The sequence below is a fragment of the Camarhynchus parvulus genome, chromosome 2 (assembly GCF_901933205.1).
Source record: "Camarhynchus parvulus chromosome 2, STF_HiC, whole genome shotgun sequence".
Classification (NCBI taxonomy): domain Eukaryota; kingdom Metazoa; phylum Chordata; class Aves; order Passeriformes; family Thraupidae; genus Camarhynchus; species Camarhynchus parvulus.
The window spans coordinates 32,760,206-32,781,937 of NC_044572.1; the positions used below are offsets into that span (position 1 = coordinate 32,760,206).

The 21,732-nt window shown below is 38.1% G+C and overlaps 1 protein-coding gene across 5 annotated transcripts in view; it reads right to left on the minus strand.

The window, feature by feature from the left end:
* Window positions 1-1,465: 1,465 nt before the first annotated feature.
* Window positions 1,466-21,732, minus strand: part of OSBPL3 (oxysterol binding protein like 3) — an 87,841-nt gene continuing 67,574 nt past the window's right edge. For all 5 annotated transcript variants that reach the window (XM_030970114.1, XM_030970106.1, XM_030970091.1 and 2 more), the window contains 9 exons: window positions 21,040-21,290; window positions 19,076-19,213; window positions 16,263-16,326; window positions 13,153-13,231; window positions 10,896-11,040; window positions 9,463-9,607; window positions 8,668-8,794; window positions 8,011-8,133; window positions 1,466-6,828 (listed from right to left, as the gene is read on the minus strand). In XM_030970114.1, coding sequence (XP_030825974.1) covers window positions 6,732-6,828; window positions 8,011-8,133; window positions 8,668-8,794; window positions 9,463-9,607; window positions 10,896-11,040; window positions 13,153-13,231; window positions 16,263-16,326; window positions 19,076-19,213; window positions 21,040-21,290 — 1,169 coding nt within the window. In that variant the 3' untranslated portion in view covers window positions 1,466-6,731. The remainder of the gene's footprint in view (window positions 6,829-8,010; window positions 8,134-8,667; window positions 8,795-9,462; window positions 9,608-10,895; window positions 11,041-13,152; window positions 13,232-16,262; window positions 16,327-19,075; window positions 19,214-21,039; window positions 21,291-21,732) is intronic.

Genomic DNA, 21,732 nt, shown 5'->3' on the forward strand with positions numbered 1-21,732 from the left:
TTACTATGTAGAGCAAGCTTTGCTCAGCTCTCAGTGTTTTTCATCACCCTATGAAGGTCTGAATAATTTTGCAGTAAGCAAAATTACTTTAAAATAGAGATTACTGTAAATGAAAAGACAACTGATCTTAAATACAAATTGGATGCAAGTTCTGCACTCGCCAAGTTTATCTTGCACTTTTGTAGAGGAGAACAGCCTGGTTTGTCTGGGTAAAACTGACCACACTGTGAGCACTTGGCATGGTATTAGCTTGTGGGGCAGTCACGAGAAATTCACTCTGCAAGAGAAATTCCTGCTGCCCTGGGTGCTCATGAGTGGGTCACCAATAATGAGCATCCCTTGCAATCTTCCTCTCCCTTTTATAATTATGGAAAAAATACTACTGCTTCTATAAACCAGAACTTTGCCAGCAACTTGAACTAAATGCTAGTTATTTCAGATACCAATGAAACAGTATCAGATCTCTATGAAATAAATCAGCAATGAAGTAATTCCCCCTGACAGGATGACAAAGTTCCAAAGTTCTTAACCCAACAGAACCAAAATGGCTGGATTTCAAAAATCCAGGAGCTGATTCTGGCCCACTGTAAAGACTGTTTTGCTTTTGGCTTTTATCCTGATTCTGCCATGTACCACAGTTGAGGATATTTGGCATGGTAACAAATATATAGATCCAGTTTTCCCAGCTCTTTCCGAATTCTCCATCCTCCCTCCCACCAAATCTTTGCAGACACTGAGGCTGCAAAGTGCTGCAGAACTGCAGTCAGGGATTTTGTGTTGGTCAGGAGTTACACTCACTGTATTCCCACATTTTTCAAGATCCTAGTCCATCCATATTGCATCTTATACACATATGGTGGGATGTGAAACATCACTGAGGTCTGATTGGCAGAGCTGTCCTAAATCACCATCTCTAAGGGAAAAACCACCACATTTCTATCATTTCTTTCCAGCTATTTTACCCAGTAAATACCATGTTTCCTTGTTTTTTAAAAGTTGTTGTATGGAAAACATTTAGTTTGTGGTTTCTACACTTATAATAAAACATAATATTTATGCTGGACGTCTGTACTAAAAACTGCTTTTAAGAATAAACTTCCAGCTGTAAATGGATTCCATCAGCTTACCCCTTTTCCTGCCCTGGTGTCTGGCACATTAGCTGTGCAGCAGAGCTGTGCAGAGCAGTACAACTGGAACATTGCACAACTTCCAGACAGATTGTTAGAGTGATAAATAAGGGTTCTAGCAGATGGAAGCTCTTTCCTACTTGCCATTTTGCAAAGTGTAAAAAGCACAGATCACTACAGCAGTGAGATTTTTTTCAGCTGCCACTAACAACCTTTGAAGAAAGATGCTCACAATCCCTGGGAAAAAGTCAGGGCGCTCTGTGACCTTTTGCAAGTATGATTTATTAACATCCAACAAAATTGGTTACAGAGACAAAAATAATAAATCAAGTTGTGCATCAAGGTACTCCAATGTTATTACAAATATTTGGAGTGAAGCAGAAAACAGGGATGGTCCTGACTACAGAGAGACTTCTCAAATGTCTGAAAGTCAGCAATAATTCTAATACAGAAGATACCTTTCCTGATTCTGAAATCACTAATGCCCTATCAAAGCAAACAACAAATTCAGCATTTAGCAGCTTTGTTTATGTAATACCTCATACATGTGGGATGGTTTTCCAATACTGGAACTAGGAAAATACTGTTAACACAAAGACTTTCAGATTCTCAGGGATGCCAACCATCTCCAGCATGTGGAGCTGATGGACATCATCACTCTTGTGGATCAGCATCCCAAACATTCTCATAAGCTTTAATACAGTTTTGTTTTACACATTAAAACACCAAAACAACAATTTGTATTTTAAAAAAATGAACCATTTAAAATAATTCTTTAACATATGGCAACTACTTACGTGGAAAATTTCTCTTATTGCTTTCAAAAAGCTGCAGCAAGAGCAGTAGCTAAGAACTGAGCAGTACAGCAATACATTTGGTGGTAGGTTACAGCATTTACTATGTTTCAAAAGGTAAGCCAGATAATGTGCAGTTTCTTATGAGCCCACGGCTGCTGGAATAAGTTGCACCCACCAGTAGCTAGAAAATACAAAGGATGAGTTATTGAACACTGTGAATTTTATTTATTGTAGGAATAATTCAGGAAGGAAAACACACTCAACCAAAAAAACCCTGTCATTTTAATGTCACTCCTTTGAATAGCACCATCTCATTCTAGCCCTTGCAAGATGTATTCAGATATGTGGACGAGTTGGGTGTCATCCTTCTCTCCATTAAAATGCACCATGGGCCAAGTTTTGCACTTCTCTTCAGCTTGCCCCCTCTGCATGAGTTGTGCACAAAAAAGAAGCCATCCTGAACAAAGCAGGATCTGCTGCAAGTTTCCTGCTGGTCATTTGGAGAGACAGCACAAGAGATTTACACAAAAGCAGATGCAAGGACATTTGTAATTAGGATCTGCTGAGCAGGTACAGATGCATATTTCCATAGCACACTACCATTACCAGGTCTGACTCCAGAGCATAAGAAAGTCTTATTCACAATCAAAGAAAAGATACAGAAGGAATTTATGGGGAAAAGAATTTAACTACAGCCTCTACATATGATTTATCATTTGCTGCTATGGACTGTATTCCTATTAATCATTTTTTTTAATAAAGAGAAAAATGGGACACTGAATAAGGGACCACAAAGAAAACTTGAGCAGGACTGACAGTAAACAGCTGAGGGAAAGTGGGGGGCATGGAAAGTGGTGAGGTCTTTGTTGTTTGTTTTAAGAACAGCTCTGGACTGTTGTGCAATGTGAAAGCTGTCCCTGGTTGGGCCCTAATTTCTGGTCCCATGCATTGGGGTTCTTTCTGTACCACGATCTGGACTCAACACTAAGCTGCCAGGAGATACAGGTGAATGTGTTTGCAACTATTACATCCTTCAGAGGCCAGATCTTAAAAGAAAGCAGCAATCCTGTTTCCAGTCCTTCAAAGAAAACTGGTTGGTGCAAGAACGGATCTCCAGGATGTTTCCATATCAAAATTTGGGCTGGTTTTGGTCCTTCTTCCAGGCATCTAACTTTCCAAGCTCTGCATAAAGAACCTAAATACAGACTGCTGGATATGTACTTCAAAAAATGCCTAAAAAAGTACTTCAGTGCTGGCAAACTATCACATCAAGCATATCTCAGAGAACAGAGATCCAGAAAGGAAAGCAGTGATTAATGGTGCATTCTAGTTCCACTTGGTCTAAAGGGCACTTTACACTACCCAGAGTTGCCTCCTGAACAAGTGATGCTGTTTTGTAATCCCAAATTTACAAATCTACACAAAATCAGAAACTAAGCATCAAGCCTGCAAATCTAAAAGTAGAGCTGTGGGTTTCTGTTCCTATGTTTCCCTGGATTTTTTTTTCTTTCTATGCTTTACAACTTCAAAAACGAAGCAGGGTTTTGACACCCAAAGGCCTGAGCTGCTCCATCACCTTGATGGAAGTTTATAGTGAGGGTTTTACTTTATGAAGAGACACACACAGAAAGGCAGAGCTGCACGTGTGCTTCTCAATCTGGCCTCCAAATTCATATTAAGCAATGTTTATAAAGTCATGAAATAAGACAGCCATAACAGCAGGCAAAGGTCATCAGGAAATTTTAAGACTGGTCCATTGAGCTACACACCTTGGGGATCACAGCTGTGTATGAAAGGAAGCAGTTAAGTTCCCTGATGCATTCTTGTTTACCATTCAGGGTAGAAATAGTGGGTAAAAAGTCCCTCAGTGTCAGTTATTAAGAATAACAGTTGTCTTAGTTATACTGCAGGAAGCCATTAACACAGCTGAGGTTTTGGGGAAGAAAATTACCAAAATTACATATTTTACCAAGAATAACTTTATAGAATATATTAACTTTGTGAATGTTGAATATATTTACATGCAGAAATACACAGAACTAACATCAAGACAAATTTCTTCCATTTCTTAATATACAGTTGACAGAAGTTTAACAACTAAACCCAATTGTTTTATACAAAAGTAAGCGGGGAAAACTATACTGCAGTTGGAAATGTGGGGTCAGAGGATCATTCACAACTGGTTACATTGTGTTTGGAGGTGTGTATTAGAGAGTTACAAAAGGAGCAATTGTTCAATGATTTTGCTTCATGCATTTAAGAAACACCCTGGATTATTCTCAGGCATTTTTATGGAGACAGTGCTAAAACTCTGGAGTTTACTTTCTTGATACAGAAATTTTGATGAAGAAATTTTTATATAAGGCACTGCTCAGCCCAATGCTTCTTGTCATTCATCCCATGTCTGTATTTCAGACAGTTTGGAGTGTTAGAGAAATCAGACTTGGCACTGCCAGTCTGATTTCTCAAAAATCATGACTCAAATACCCCATATGAGACTTGTTTTGTTTAATACCTGCGTGGGGGAATCCCCTGCACACACAGAATACACAAACCCAGCAATCAGATCAGGCAGTATCACAGTAGCTGCCAAATATGACAATGAGCAAGCTTAATGCAGCCTCCACAAATTTTGCTCCTTTTCTTAAAAGCTTTTATTTCCTCTACCCTCTTTTGTTTTTAAATGAACCTTAATTTTAGTATAAATTGTAATTACCAACAGCAAGGATAATTGCAATTATCAACTCATTTCTGTGCCAGGTTTTGACAGTTAATACAAGAATAAAAGACAGGAAGGGAACAAGGCATGAAGAGAACCTCATTTTTCTTGAAAAGCCAAACAGCCCCCAAAGTTTAAGACTTCCTTTGGAATCAAAGCCCAGATTTTGTCTTCATATAAGTGTGAACTTGCCCTGTTTAAAGGTGCTGGCATAGTAGTCAAGTTTTTTGCAGACATATTAATTAGATATAATTTTGCTAACTTCTTTGGTAATAAATTATGGAAATGATGGTGAGGCAGAGATCCTGGGCAAAATGAAAAATGGTGGAAAAGCATTCATCTGCCTCTGAGACAATGAGGCTTCAAGGTAATAGAAAGCAAAGTTCAAATATACATCTAATCTGACACCACAGATTTTGTTTAAAATTTAAAACCTTCATAGTATTTCCTTCATGATACATATAATACAAAGATCCATTTTTAATAGATTTTCGCTAGAACAATGCAGCACAATTGCAGTAAAGTGCCAGCTTTTCTAAGCTATTAGTCTGTCCTCCTAGGAGTCTACTTTATCCATACCATGTCCAGTTGTTCCAGCCATAAGCCAATTTAACATGCCAGCATTTGATTTGTGTCTTTACAGTGGCATGTAAAGAAAAGAAAAGGGTGTGATGACAGGATGCAGGTCTATCACATAGAAAACTGCATTGCTGCCAGAGAGTTGCAGACACACGGAGCAGATTTGAAGAACCATGGATCAGGCTTGGGTTGCAGATATGTGGGAATGCAAATTAGTCTGTCAATGACTATGGCATTGTGATTCGATGGGGAAAAAACGAACAATACTGCCCATCTCTATCATCTTCATTCAAAAGTGAGGCTTCTGCTACATTTGCTTCCTGTTAAATTTCTGACCTATGATTTAGTAGCTTCACAAATTGAATCATACATATAAAATTACAGGAAAGGGATGCAATTGATTTAGTGCAAGACGTTTAAATATTTGTCTGAACTTAACAAACAAGCACAGGAAGATCAAAGACTCCATACACTTCTCCATAAGGCAGATGGTAATTTTTTAAATATAAGATTTTAAATACGTTATTTCTTAAGAGGTAGAAAATATCAAAATACTAGGAAAAAATTTCTAGCTTAAAATAATCAGTTTGCTTACTTTTTAAAAAGTCTTACTGTTGCAATTTTTAGGTGAATAAAAACAAATGAAGCTATGGAAGCACAGGATTTCGTGCTCTGTATAAGATCTCACTTACTGGAAAAAGAGAGAGCTTCTTCATCTAGTCAGTGCTCAAGCAGTATATACAAATGATCTCCTCTTTTTGCCCTTTTGGGGGCTATAAATTTGAAGTGAAAATTTTTCCCAGTGGAAAATTTTGGCGATTCCTGACTTTCTAGCACTACATTTAACCGGGTACAGCTTATGTATAAGGCAGTAGAACCACCGACATAAGCTCAGAACTACCTCTTCCATAAAGCTCACAAGAAAGTTAATAGAAACAAAAGCTTACTTAAATCTTTTCCTGCAGACAGCAAAAGATCACAGTCAGATTCCAGCACCAGCTGATAATCTGTTTTAGCAATTAATACCAGCCCAGAGATGGCTGAACTACTCATTGCACTGTGGAAGCCTACCTACAGTTTGAGTTACTAAGGCTTGCACTCCTCCTCAGCACAGCTAGGAGATGCTGATGCTACTGTCTCCAATGCAATTCAGTAAGGCATAATTTAACTCAGAACTGACATTATTACACATTGAAAAAGTAGTGTAAAAGCTCCTCTCTTTTCCATCTGTTAACATTCAGTACTATTTATTAAATATTTTATAAAAGGAAGTTAGGGTATTTATACATTCAAACAATCACTGCAATAGTTGAGTAAAGGAAACAAATGAATTATCAGATTCTAAATTAAGCATGATTCTGGAGATATGCACATTTGCACATATGCACACACCACACATATTCTGTATGTGTGTGTGTGTATATATAGATACATAGTTATATTTTATATATATGTCTTTTAAATCAGATCCAAGAATACAGCACAGAATATCTTCACTTAGCTCCTTTTTCACCAGAGGACAGGATTGTCCAGTTTGGAAAAACCAGGTTCTTTCCTAAGGTCCATGTAGGTTCCATTGCTCACCCAAGAGTCATCGCTGGATTTCCTATCAAAGATTAAACAAATGTAAGCTTATATTTTCCATCCATATGCTGTGTGATGCAGTGTAGCACCATGCACAGATACCAAATCCAGCCCACCAGGAGCAGTGCAGCTCATTGCAGCCTGCAAACAAGGCAGTACAGCTTGGAGAGCTGAATGTGTGTGTCTGTACTGGGCCATGGAGAGGCATCTCAATCTCATGTTCACCAGAGAACATCACTATTAAAGAGCCAAATGCATTAACTTCTATCTGCTCTAATGCTTTTGCTACATAATAATTAAATTTTTTATTCCACCATTTAAATCTACAGGATAAATCTCAGCTTTCAAATCCTCATTGTAAGGATTCAAATCCTCATTCTTATTCACAGTTCTCATTGTGAATATACAATCACAAAGTATTAGACTTTGCCTTTATCCTGCTTCCCGTTAGTAGATGTGATTGGCATGTGATAAGTTAGCTCACCAGCTTGTCAGAGATGTAGTAGTGTAAGCCATTCCCTTTTGCACCTATTTAAAACATTCCAGTGTTTCTCAGAAGTACAGTACAGATATATCCAGAAAACATAGGATCCCAGATCTGCTAATAGGCCCATACAACTTTCATCTTAGCTCCAACTCTTTCACTGCAGGAGGACAGAGAAGCTGGAGGGCAAAAGACCATTCCTTTTTGTCTTTTGGTGCCTCAGATCTCCTGTTTAACTGATTTACAACAGGAAGAGATAAAGTGCCCTCAGAACGATAATTCTCTCCCCATAAAATAGGGGAAGCATGTTCAAAAATAGCCCTGGAAGCAAAAGGCTCCAACTCTGCACACTTCCCTGCCAGGCAATCCCACTGAATTCAGCAGAACTTCAGCAGAGGTAATTGAGCTAAATCCAGCTACTTCAGCTTGCTTCAAAGAATCAGAGGTGCTACATTCAATCAGCCAAAAACAAATGTAGACCAAATATCAATTCCCATCAAGGCAAAAAAAAAACCCTCAGGGATGCACTAATAAAAAACTAATACATAACTGTAAGTTTTAACCAAGTCAGGAGTATTCTACATCACCAAAGTACAAACCCAAAGTATATAGGGGAGCTCTGGAAAAAACTGGAGCCTATCACATGGCAATTTAGAATCAGATCTATAATAAGAATTTCAATAAATGATAGTATATGCTAATTATTATGCTATCTAGTACCTGAAAAATCTAGGCTGATGCTCTAGATTGTTTTCTTCTAGCACCTTCCGTCGTTCTCGCTGTAGCTGCTCGATCCTCTGCTTTTGCATTTCAGCTCCTTCAATATTCCCTTCTTCTAGAAACCTGCAGCAGCAGTGATATGAGACAACTGGTCTCCTGCCCCAAGAAAAATCTAATCTTTCCAGCAGGTATTTCACAGTGTTTGAAAGGTAAACAGCTACCTCTGCAGATGACTGCACTAGGAAAAAGCACTTAAGGAAAACTAACACTTGTAACAAGCTCAGAGTCACAGTTAAATTAGATTCTTCTACTTTGCAAAAGCTAAAATTTCACTGCAGAAAGGAGTTTCAAGTGTCTCAGTTTTAGGTTACGCAAATACTGTATGCTCAACATCCAGTACCTGAAGTACTGAGGTTTTAACATCCTTGGAAAGGCAGTTATCTAGAAGCATCCAAGAGGCAATTTTAGGACAGACTTCCATAATAACTAGACCATTTCTCAATAAGTGATTACAATGTCTGTTTCAGATGCACATTAATGTAAAAATAGAAACACACTGCAGTTATCCACAGAAAATAGTCTGAGTTCAGGGTAAAGTGAGTGTACAGAAGATTAAGAACTATTTAAGGAAAATATTTCAGAGTTAAAGCTTCTTACCTTTGGTCTGGCCTAAAACGTGTGTCAGTGGATGGGAGTAATGACCTAGTTTGTGGGTCCAGTTCATTTAACTCCAGTGCAAATTGTGTAAATCCATACCACTGTTCATAATCTTTAGGCATTGGATCTACAGAAGAAAAGAGTACATTCAGAATTTCAATTAAATGCTATTATATTGAGAAAGAAAATTTCAACCTCCCTCCAGTCATTTGTTTATGCTTGATCCATAGTGTCAGTTCTGGGGGAACAAGAGGTTTTTAATAATGTGACAAAAGAGAACATCCCCTTTGATAATTGCACTGCAACAAGACAAATTTCTGCTCTCTCAGCTGAATCACAGCACAACTGTGATGAAGGCCATGCTATTATCATAATGTTTTTTCAAAACACAGCAGACAAAACCCCACAAGCTTGGGAGAAATTCAGCTATCACTGTCATTACAGAACTGAGCTTTGTGGGCTATCCTCCAGTGTTCAACACATGAAATAAACAACATTTCTCTGCATGAGCAGTAGGAGTTTGTTCCTTTTTTTTCCTTGCTGCTAGAGTTCTCAATACTCACTTCATTCCCAAATATGAAAATAAGGGAGAATGGAGAAAATTCAAGAAGCCATGGGATTAAGTTCTCATATTATTTAAATTATATATTCATCTGATGTAGCTTTTAAATGCTTGACAAAAATCTAATATTCTACAGAAGAATAACAAGAAATTGGGGCCTAATAAAGATATGAAAATAGTAAGCTTATACTGAAGATCTCAGTTTGTGTACATGAGCAATTCTGATCACTAACTTGCTCTCCATATGCAGTTTGAAGATGAAGTTGTCCCACAGTATAAACTTTCATGCCACTTCCCATAGAGTCGATGCACAACTTTCCCAGATTTATCCACGACACTGCCTTCAATCTCATGTGCATTTGGACTCCAATACTTTGCCTAGAATTAAAAGGAACAAGGGGAAAGGAGGTGCATAAGAGCTCGAGTGCAGGCCAGTTTGCCATGCCAGTAGCACCAGGCTGTAGAGCAATGAGGACTGTTCATTTAGGTGTGCATCACAACACCAAATGCAAACAACTGCTGTTAGTACCCTTAAAATACAAACTCATTAGTATGTTAGCTTCTTAAAATACTAATGTTGAGAATTGCATTTGTTTGCCTTTTTTTAGGGGCAGTTTGAGGTAAAGTGCAGCTGACCCTGAATTTTGCCCACGGACAGTTGACCCTGACTCCTGATTTGGTTATCTACATCTCTCCCAGATTTGCAGAAGAGGAAGAGAAGGAATTCATACGTTAATCTCCACTTTAAACACTTTGCTATTGTAAAGGGGTGAGATTTGCAGGCTCTCAGCCTTAAATATTTGAACTTTAAACATCCAGTGCAACTCTCAAAATACCTTCAAGTACTTTCAAGTAAGTATTTGGAAAAAAAAATCATCCTAATGCTTCTTAGAAAGCACAAAGTATTCAGGAAAACAAATTTAAAAACCCCAAACTTGCTGGGGAGCATGCCATGCTGCATGGGTACACTGAAGTACTGTATCCCCTGTATCTGTATGGCCTGTTCTATGTCCAGCAGAGCCTTTCTCCATCAAAATGCAGGTAAAGGTAAGTCTCTTAGGATGATTTATAAAAGTATTTCTCAGGTTAGAAATTTTGGCATTGCTTTACATTTTCATTGATTTTCATTTACTACAAAGTCATCTATTGCCAAAAACTGAATTCATTTTCAGTTATAAGGACAATTCCTGAAGAAGTCATATATATGGTACTTGTACTGAAGTAAAAGCTTTGAGTAACACCCCAACTTCTTACTTAAACTCCTCTGAGTACCTGCAAAGGGCTAGAAAAGAGCATCAGGAGAATCACCCTGCATAAGCACTGGTCCTACAGCTGCTGAATGACTGCAACCACAGCATGTGCCAGTGGGCCAGTAGGAGACGTGCTAAACCACGGTCAGTAGCCACCTTGTGCCTGTGTCTCTCATCAAACCCAGAGTAGGTTTTCCACGATATTCTTTTCCCCATAATTCCCGCATTTCCAGTGGAATCACTCAAAGCTGTTGCTTCTCTTTTGTGTCTAGTGACTGGCAGTTCCTTCAAAGTTACAGTTTTCAAGGAATCACAGGTAATTACAGCTTGTAAGCAGAAGTACTGAGCTTCAGCAGGGAGCATCCTCCCACTGCTGTGCCTGATAGAAAAAGGAGAGTCAACACTGCTGTGGTTACCTTTATGAAAGTCAGTTTGCAGTGGCACGTGTCATCATTAAGATTTTTTATGATGATCTCTCCATAGTGTTCAATCCATCTTTGCCCACTCAAGATGTTATGGATGCAGGATGTCACCTTGTTCCATGCAAAATGGTCTTTAAAACTGTAAGGAAAATTACACACAAGAAAATTGTCATGCCATGTCCAAGTGAAGCTTGAGGAAAAACATTTGCAGACAACATGATTAGAGAAACCAAATAAACTTTTTTTTTTTACTAGAATGCTTCATCTTCTTGTTCCAAACCTTCTCAAAAACAAACCCTATGACAACAATCCTACCTCCCAGAAAATCCTTTTGACTTCTGCTAGATACTTCAGTCTTGAATTCACTTTTCTCTCAATTTACTTGTCCTTCTAACCAGTTTTAAGTTTCCAGAAGTAATCATTCTGGTATCTTCTACAGTCTGAGATGCCCATCCAAGCTTGTAATGGACAATGGAGACACAAGGACATGGGCAACCAGAGTGATCTGACATGTACTGAGAGGAATAAGCTTGGCTCAAGCTCTCAAGGCTGAGCCTAATATGTGTGCTTTAGGCAAGAGCCAAAGTTCTCACCAGACACTTCAAGATGCAGCTGCACATTGGGAAACAGCAGATGGGGAGAGATAAACAAATACCAATAGGGAATGCAACATTTCACCTTTTACGAAAGAAGTAGATGCTCTCATAAAACAGCTTTATAAAGCATCAAGGAAAGGAAAGTCTCATGAAGACATAAATTTGTTCTGAATATGGATGGCCAACTCATTACTGGTAAGGTAAAATATAAACTTACAAAGTACCAGTTTCCCCACAGCAAGTGCCTTCAAACATCCTGTGAAGTTACTGGAATCTTTCTCTTCCTCCCCTTAATCACTTGCTTTCACTTGCTGCTTTCTAAGTGCACAAACAAGGACAGTTTGTACAGACTTGCAGATATGCAGCCAATTTATCCCACAGTAACTTGTTTTTCTGCCCTTACCTGTGCATGTCACATGTTATCATAAATGCTAAAAAAATCCACTTCAAAAAAATCATTTGTTTCAAAATGAACCTTGATACTAATGTTTAATTTTCCCTATAGCCTTGTCACCTTTTTTGTACCCAATTCTGTATCAAATACACAGGGATACAAACCAACACATGGAGATCACATATGAATCAGATTGCTTCCCAGTTCCTCAGCCCATCATAGGCCCTAATATATTAATTATTTTGGCTCTGAGGACTCATTCACATCCTTTCATTTCAAAGCTTAGGGCAGGTGCTATGAACAGAACATGGTTTCTACATTACCTTTTGGATACTATCTTACTAGACTACAATTTTACCCATTTGAAAAAAAAGGCATGCTTGATTTGATGAGTGCTAGGTACTTGAATTCTCTGTTGGTTTTGGTTTTTTTTTTCAGATGGAAGGATGGCAGATTAATTAATTTTGTACGCTCTCACTGGAAAACAGATTGAATTGGAACAATACGCAACCTTTAGACCTCTGGTTCTGCAAACATGATGGATATAGGCCAAATTTTAAGGGATTTTAATTGCTCATCAATAATGGGCACTCTGACAAGCCAGCATTGAAACATGGCAGATTTTTATTAAAAAAAAAAGGAAACAAACCAACTATATTCAACACTTCACTACAGTGGCTGCTTCCTTGGATAATGAACACCAGATATAAAATATCTGTTTCTACTTATCACTTACAGTCATTATTTCTGCAGTGATGATGGTTGTTGCCCTTGCCTACAGCCCAGAACACCCCATGGTGTCAGGGTCCCTACAAATATAGTTTAAAAAGACAAGAACACCACCACCTCTTCCCCAAACCCATACTCGAGCAAAAAAATTCATAGCTTCCTTTACCCTACAGTTTTTCCCTGTGAGTTTAAAATGCATTAAGGTTGAAATTCAACTGAAGTATGAAAATACCTTTTCATACTTTCAAAAAGAAAAAATACTTTTCTTTTTTCAAGGTACACAGAAGTAAAGGTTTTTTTTTTTATTGTTTGTTTTTCATAACTTTTGAAAGAGTCAGTGCTTCTGATTTATGCTTCTGGTTTTGGTTTGGTGGGGTCTTTCTTCATCCCCTTTTCTCTTTAAATGAATTCAAAGCCATCAGTCCTTCCAAAGGGCAGAGCAGAGCTGGCTGTCCTCTGAATGAACGTGGCTGCAGTGTGTGCAAGCATCTGTGCCTGTACAGGAACAGCAGTGCCCAGTGGCAGCACTTACGCTGGAAGAGTTACATGTGTTGTGCCAACTGGAACAATCTCCATGGACTTCCCCCAGAATTTGTTTTTCCATCTGACATCTGGAACAAGAAGTAAAAAAAAAAAAGACAGGTTTAGTCACAGGTAGGTGAATCATGCTGTTTCTGGGCATTATTTTCAAGAAATTCAAAATAACAAAGTTCAACAGAAGCGTTCAAAGAATGTTGTGGGACCTTCAAATACATGTTGGTGGGTTTGGTGTTGTTGCTGTTTGCTTTGTTTGACTTTCATCATAGTATTGGTTATTTAAATAGCAAAGTAACAGATGTTTAACAGTCCTCTCAAAAACTTTTTCAAAATAAAGACATTTGAATAAGCCATAGGCAGCATATACTTGTCTGAAATTCAGTTGCTATTCAATGAATGCAGACATTTTCAAAAACAAAAGCAGAATTTCAAATACAAAAATATAACAAGAAAATTCACAGTCAAGAGGCTAAAGAAGGTTTCAAATGGCATAAAATGGCAGAGGGTTTTAGTCCAACTTCCTCTGTAAGTTTAACTGGTCTTTTGAATTCTTGTTTGAATTACAGAAAGACATGTCCAAGTCTCATGCCTTTTCTTCAAAAATATAAAAAAGATAAGAAAACTCAATGCAAGACTAGCCAAATTATTTGAGCTAAAGCACCTGGAAGAGAAAGAAACAGAGAGGAGCATGGCAAAATGCATGTACAGTTAAATTGGGCTAGATAAGCAGGCAGTAACTTCCACAGTAACTTCAGAGTTCATAGTACCCTTCCTATTTTAGACTCTAGGAACTCCATTCCCTGCCCAACCCTAAAAAGAGGGGAAACTTCAACTCTAGTCTCAAAAAGATGCTAGCTCTAACAGAAGGAAAACAAAACACCATTTCCCGTGCAATTCTGGGGGAAAGTCTTACACTGGTTGTGAGATGGGTGCTCAAACCACACCTAAGAAATTACTCAGGTATCTCCTGAGTATGTGTGTGCAAGTGAGGAGTGAGCCACACTGAGCTGCCTACCATTGCAAAGACTAGATTGGGATATAGGGCAGAATTCTGCACACAAAGAAGTTACTTTTCTTATCATGTGAGAAAAGGACCTTTTGGGTTTTTTGGTTTTGAAGTCTGGTGCTAAGTCAGCATCTTCAGTGACAGTGATTCTCTTGTGATTCCTATACTGCACAAGTGCTCCAAAGCTACTTCCAGTGTGATGTTGTTGAGGCAAATTCTGTCCTGGCTTTCTCTCTTCTGCAGTGGGATGGAAGAGAAAGGGCAAAGGTACACCCTACCAAGTTCAACAGTTAAAATGCATCACCAGATTGTGCCAAATTCTATGCTCTCATAAATGGCAAAGCTGTCCCACAGAGATCAGCTGATGTGAGAAACATCTTGGGAGCCAGGGTGCAACTTGATCACGCAGTAATTTTAGGACAGAAGAGAAAAAGCAAAGTGTTATTTCAAAGCTATGCTCACACTAATTCATGCACAGATGCTGGAATAGCTGAAACTTCCTTCATTTCCACTGCTCATGTGTTGACACTCCTCTGCAAAAGCAGAGCCAGCTTCATAAGTCATGGAAAGCTATTTCCAAACTATTGGTCGCTGTGAGAGCCCAGTCTTCAGTTCACAAGATGTGATCAGGAGATTTCTTGGTGATGGAACACATGAACTAAGGTCAGTGCCTGGTGGGATGACAGCACTACCCTGGCAATGTTGCTGTCTCCTTTCCAGCTGAGAAGGTGACACAGTAACTGGAAAGGTCTTTGCACACAGTAAGAACTGAACTCACTGACAAGCTGCCTTTATGATTAAATTGGTGTTAATCTTTCCATCTAAGTTAATATAGCCTTATTACAAGAGGTCACACCATTTTAAAATTGCCTTTACAATGGAAAAAAGTCACTGTCTAGCCCTCCCATAAAGCTCAGCCAGCCATATTTAAAAACAAAGCAAACAAAAATCCCCAAGCCCTGCTGCACCCTGACTGAATGTCCTGTGCCCATCAAGACCAAATATCAAGACTCTCACATTAATCAGATTCTCAGCTCATATTAGAAGAACTTAATTCTCTAAATGGAAGTGTTAAAATATTTGAATGATAACAGCTGTAAAAATCTGTTAAACAAATCAGTCTCATCTATCTTTATTAAGACAGGCTGCTATCTGATCTTATTTATACAGTGTTCAAGTTACTGAATAAATTTTTGGTCATCTTAGTTTTTGGGCTATGAACAAAAGGATTCTTGTGTCCCTGTATTTGTTTACAAAGCAAAGAATCACACAGAATAATAAAGCCCAGACTAATGGGTTCCAATATCTGTTCAGTATGGCTCCATCTGTAATAACTATAATCAAGTCAGCAGAGCCAATCAGGAAAAAAAAAAGATTACAATATGGCCACATTGTGATTTGACAAACCCCTGGGTGAAGGATTTTAAGTGAGTTAAAAGACATGGTTATGTTTTGTGTGCACTCCAAAATTATCTAATCACACAGGTGCTGTTACTGGCTGACACCTTCACTAGCAGCACACAGCAAACAAAGCTCCAACACACATCTTTGGGAAAAAACCAGTAGTCAAATAGCACAAAATCTTACATACTGTAATAATGCCAGCAGAGAAAAAGAAGGTAAATGTATTTACCCTTGCTGTTATGCTCATTTTTGAAAATTGCTTTCAGAACAGGTTTCCAAGATTTGCCAAGGTTCAGGATTTAACTTGTAGTGTTTTCATGCTGTTTGTTTGCTTTCTAAATAGCTTGACACAGAATTCTTTTTTACTAACAAACAACATCCCCCCCCAACACCCCAAACAAACCTGATTTTAAAGAACAGATATTTGTACATAAATATCAATATAAAAAAAATAATCAATTAATGTTACATGAAAAAAAATCCAAACAAAGCAAAATCTCTTCAGAATTTTTATAATAGTAGAGGATCCAAGTAAGAAGCATGCAAGTAAGGATAGGCTAAGATTTCATAAAACCATTCTAATACAAATTTAAGCAAGGAATTTCAACTTTTCCTAATTTCTGGATACTTTGTGTTAGACATACAATGAAAACATTATGAACACTGTAAAAGTAAATGATAGACTGAAGAGTTACCTTGCCAAAAAGCAAAATTCACAGATTCAGCATGGCATGCAGAAATAGGTGGGTGGTGACTGACCTAATAGCAAGACATGAAAAGAAGGGGGAAAAAAGATTAACATATGAACACTTGAACAGTCCTTTTGGTTTGGCTTCTTTTGTTTCGTTTTCTCCTTCATTCCCATATGGCATTTACAATTTGAACTTTAGTTTTCACTTCGCAGTTGTGTCCTGAAGGGGGAGGCAGTGAGATTAATAAAGGTTCTCAGACCCAAGAAACCTTGAAAGAAATGACAAACAATTATTTTAAAAGGCCTGATATTTTGTTCCAGTGAAAATCTAGCAATATACTTGGTACATTGTCTCTAAGGTAATAATTAAATTTACCCTTAGGACCTCTTAACAGATGAACAAAATCCACACTTTGAGTGCACAGACAAAAATTTTCAAAAAACCAAAAACACAACAAAGGGCCAAAAGCTTCTGTACAGTGAATGACCACAAAGCCCTGAGTATGAGGGAGGAGATAGTTATCAGCATCTCTAAGTGGGCCAGGGGTGAAGAAATCAAGCCAGGAAATTCCATCCAGCAATCCCAAACACTGCAGCAGTGACACCCCAGGTGTTTCTAGGTGAAACTCTAACCACATGCACTGCATTTCATCAGCTTTGGGCAACAGCACGTGCAGAAATTAGGGCAACCACCAAACTAGCAAAGCAAGGACTGTGAGCAAATAAACAATTCAGACTATTAAAATGCAACAGCAAATAAAAAAAGCACAAAGTGAAAGGAGGAGCAGCCATTCCTCCTCAACCTGAATTCTCCCTTCTGGGTGAACACAACTAACAACTGACCAGGACCAGCTCTTAAGATGTGTAATTCCTGCTGTTCCTTGGGCAACTTTATTTTCAAGTCAGATTGCTATTTTTCACGATGAAAAATCAATTCAAAAAAGTAAGTCAACTTTGACTTTTTTTTTCTTACTCTTTATTACTCAAATCTCTCACTAAGCATTTTTTTCCACAGGTATCCAGTTATTTATTGAACATACTCTACTTGGTTAAAAAAAAAAAAAAAAAGAAGTACTAATTACTTTCAGCTATGGCCTAATTCAGCAAGAGCAACACTCTCTCTCTCCCTCTTACATACTGTACCCAGATTAACCCCAGATGTCATTATAATACATGAGTTAAACTTAGCTCTCACTTAAACTTATAATTCCAGAGCTAACTTAAATTTATAATTCCAGGGGCTAACAGGAGTTATTCTAAGCTCCCTCTAGTGATAAAACAGAATCTTTGTTACTTTTTATCTTCTGTGAGTCTATCCATTAATTACATTCTGCCTGCATTAACAAGGTATCTGGAGTAAGCATCAAAATGCTAGTGGCAAGCAATAAGCCACAGTTCCTGATGTAAAGTGAAATATTTAATGCTTGCAAGCTGCATTAAATTTCTTTCTTCCCATACTGCCCTCTGTTCCTAATATTTCTCCACCCCATATTCTTACAGTAAATTTACCACTCTAAACTCACCTCACTTATTTCTCATATTAGAACAACAGCTGTTCATAGCACAAGCCCACCCAAGTAGTAAAATTCTTCTTTATAAAAACTAACCATTGTAGTGGTTTACCCAATATTTAAGTGAAAATATCTTCCTTTAATTCTGTGTAACATCAAACTCAGTGCTAACTTTTATTCAACACTTTGTTACTCCAATTTGATGCTGTGCTGGTACTTGCAGTGCTCCATACACATCATTTTAGTACTGAAGTAGCACAGTGATGAACCAGATACGTGAACTTTAAATTTGATTCTTGCTTGGACTGCATTACTTTCTGTTGGTTTTTTTTCCCCTCATTTTTACTCTTGCCTGTGACATTTCTTGAAACTAAGGTAAGATCACATAACATTCTTTTTTGCCAATTCTAAAACATAATGTGCAAAATGCTGTACCTTCACAGGCAGTCAAAAGCACTTTTCATTTCCTAAAGGAAGCCTCTGAGAAGTCTTTCTCTGATCGAATTTCTAGGTTGCACACCTTTGCCCACTTGCACATTTTGTATTTTTTTTTTATGTCTAGACAGAATGAGACAGTTTTCAGTCATTCTTAGTTTGCTACCAGGCACCAGGTATTTGAGTTTTATCTCTTTTTAACATATACTTCAAGTTTAGCAATTTTGGTAGCTTGGCTGGTTTAAATTTAGAATTTAGTATTTTTCACTCATGCTTAATAATTATTCTCCTACCGGGGCATTATCTTTGTAAACACTCAGACCATGATGTGCTGTATACATCCTTCACCTATTCAGCTGTGGTAGCAAATTCTCAAGGTTTATCTTCCTAAGCGTTTGGACAGGAAACAGAAAGAGTCATGGTGCCATTGGAAATACTTGTGGTTGATTGACTTACACGAGGGATACATTTTTTATAAAAGAAGGCATTAAACAGCTGAAGATACAGTATTTTTAATGATCACATACAAAAGAAAATGACAAGAATGTAAACTTTTGTAGCAGTTGTGATCAGATTTCAGCATGGGGAATTGCACTCTACTTAACCAAGTTCTCTTGTTACTGGAGCAGGCAGCCTGCCAGCCTGTGCTCCTCCAGTGTCAGCTGCTGGTTGTGATGTTCCACACCAAAATTAGCAGACTTTCCTCAAAAAACAATTCCCTTTGTTTATAATTCAGCAAAGTCCCTTGGGTTTTGCTGGGCTCGGGTAAGGTAATCTTGTATTTTGCCAGTAATTCTGGAGAATTCCAGCCACACATTTAGAATTCAGCAGTGTATCAAGTAGCAATTCTAAGGGCTGCAGCATACAATACCTGTTCTGCAAAGAACTGGAAACCCTTATCTTCACGGATACATTCATAGGTTTCTCCAAGCACAGGATTAAATGGCTTACTTCCAGCTCGGTAGTAACTGGATGCATAGGCAGAGACTGCAAAGGCAGCTATGTACACCTGGGAAGTACATATTTGAGACTTAGATTAATTAATTTACAACAGACACAAAACAAATAAAAGCAAGCTTTATCCTGATTCTGTATTTTCCCCTTCATTTGCAGGCTACAAACATGCACGCCTCCTGCAAGCTAAGCCCTCGTTCACACATTAGAGGATTATTCAATTTTCAGAGTCATTCAATAGGTCAGGGATAGAATTGCTAGGGTCAGATACTGCAAATTTCATCAACTGAAAACAGCATTTCTGAAAAGTGTTTGAAACAGTTTAGCATTCTGCAACACAGTTCAAAGAAGTATCCTTAAAGTCACTGTTAAATTTCGTATAATAACTGGTTTTTATAGTTACATCTGTGACTCCATAAATGTACCAACTATCCTTTGCATAAACATGGCACAGGAAGTATTGGATGATTTTTCACCAACTTTGCTATTTCTAATGGTGTTTGACTTAAATTGCTTTTTATCTACTGGGTGCTATTACCTAATCATGAAACTGTTGATCATGACTGACACACAGGTAGCCCTTCCAAATTTTTGCTGTCAACTCAAGCATAACATGAGAAATTAGAATTCAGGGTTGTTGGATTCAAGTATTTTTTGTAACACTTCTTTTCCTCTCTTCATTCCCTTTTCCTCATCTTGTGAAAGTGTAGATACTCTCTTTTCACAGTTTCAGAAAACAAATCCACTGAGGATAGGCTCTTTTATGAACTATTGCAATTACCATGCAACAGCTAGCATTAGATTTTGCTTCAGGAATTTCTCAAAGGCAAAGAATACACCAGTCTGAGGTAATTTCCAGATGCTTGGGTGTGGGGAGGAGGGAAAAGGCTTCTTTTCCCTCCCTTTTGAACAGCTACTGCTCATTTCCTTTTCCTTTTAGCATATGTTCTCAAGAGAACACAAAATGCTATGGACTGAAACCCCCAGTGAATGACCACACCCTGGGAATAGGCCCTAAATTGTAACCCTTGAAAGTGTCAGAATGAGGAAAGAGACTTTTCAAGCAGTGTTTTCAACACGATTACCTACTCTCATTAATAACCTCATTTTGAGATAAGATACATTGAGTTGAAAGGGCTTAATTCAGTTTGTGGGAAAATCTGTATCTCCCATTTAAGAGAATTTCAGGAGCTTCTAATCCTTTATTTATGGGCTTGCATATTAAGTAGCTCTTGTACACCTGGAAGCAGAACAACAAATGCATTTCTCTCTTGTTCTTTTGCCAAATGCAGAATTCAGGGTTCTGCACTGGAAGAGGATGACATCATTATTGTACCCAACATACAGCATACAGTCTGGTTTTGAGATCCTGAACATTTTGGATAAACACAAAAACTTCAAAAAACCAGTTAATAAAACCCATGGAGCTCATTTAGTTAATATAAAGATATCACAGTCATGTAGGGCTGGAAGATCCAGCATCTCTCTGAAGAAATGTGTTACCACATCAGACACCCTTGAAAAAGAACTACTGTAACTTTCATCTTTGAGAGGGAGCTAAGCTCAACCCCCTCCTCCCTTTTTGCTGTAAATTTTTAATATTAGAGAGCAAGAGCTGCAAAACAGAACTAAGCTCCTTTTTTGTTTAAACTTGCAGTACAGCAAGATACTTGAGGAGAGAGAGACTTTCTGAAAAAGCAACAGAAATGAAACAGACAAGTCAAAAATAGCGGCTGTGTGAGTATGTACAGACATTTGGAGAGTTTGCCTCTCAGCTGAGAGAAACAGAACAATGGAATAGAACATCTTCACTTCTTCAGCACTGCTTTTATGTTAATTCTCATTCTGTTGAGTGTTTCTGAGTGTTTGGAATCAGGTTACCATCCGCTCGAAGGGGTTTGGCGTGTGCGCCGCCGTATCCAGGAGCTCGCTGTACTCCAGCTCCTCGCAGAGGCGCTGCAGCGTGTTCAGGGGCTCGTTTAACTCAACAGGCATGGCCACTTTGGAGAGATCCTTCCCTATGTTATTCCTCAGGATATTCCACAGGCTGATGTTACTTGTGTTAGGGCATGGAGCTGGTAAACACGTTCTGCGTTTAGAATTGCATCCGATTCCACTTTCAGAAATACAATCTGAAAAGGAAGGAAGTGGCAGAACAATTAAATTCACATTTTCTTAGTTTCATCCCCCTCTGCAAACATACATTAAAATGCAACTGTCTTTCCTTCTGTCAAAACTTCCTTCCACCCACGAATCATTTAAGTATTTCACTTGTGGTTTAAAGATAGCCTGTTATAAAAATGACAAAATTAAGAATCACATTTTATGTACATTAACAGAAGTAAAATGCCAAGTACAAGAGATGCATAAAATGACCTTTTCCCTTAAAGTCTGCAAGAAAAGGCTCAGACTTTGCACTGAATTTGAAAGAGTAAATATTATAACTATTTTATTTGTAACAGAGATGGATTCCTATCTGTTTAGGGGATATAAAACCTCCTTCCTTGACAAAGCTTCAATTAAGTTGACACTTCTCAGAAGGCAAGATGTAACTTACAGATGCAAGGATAATAA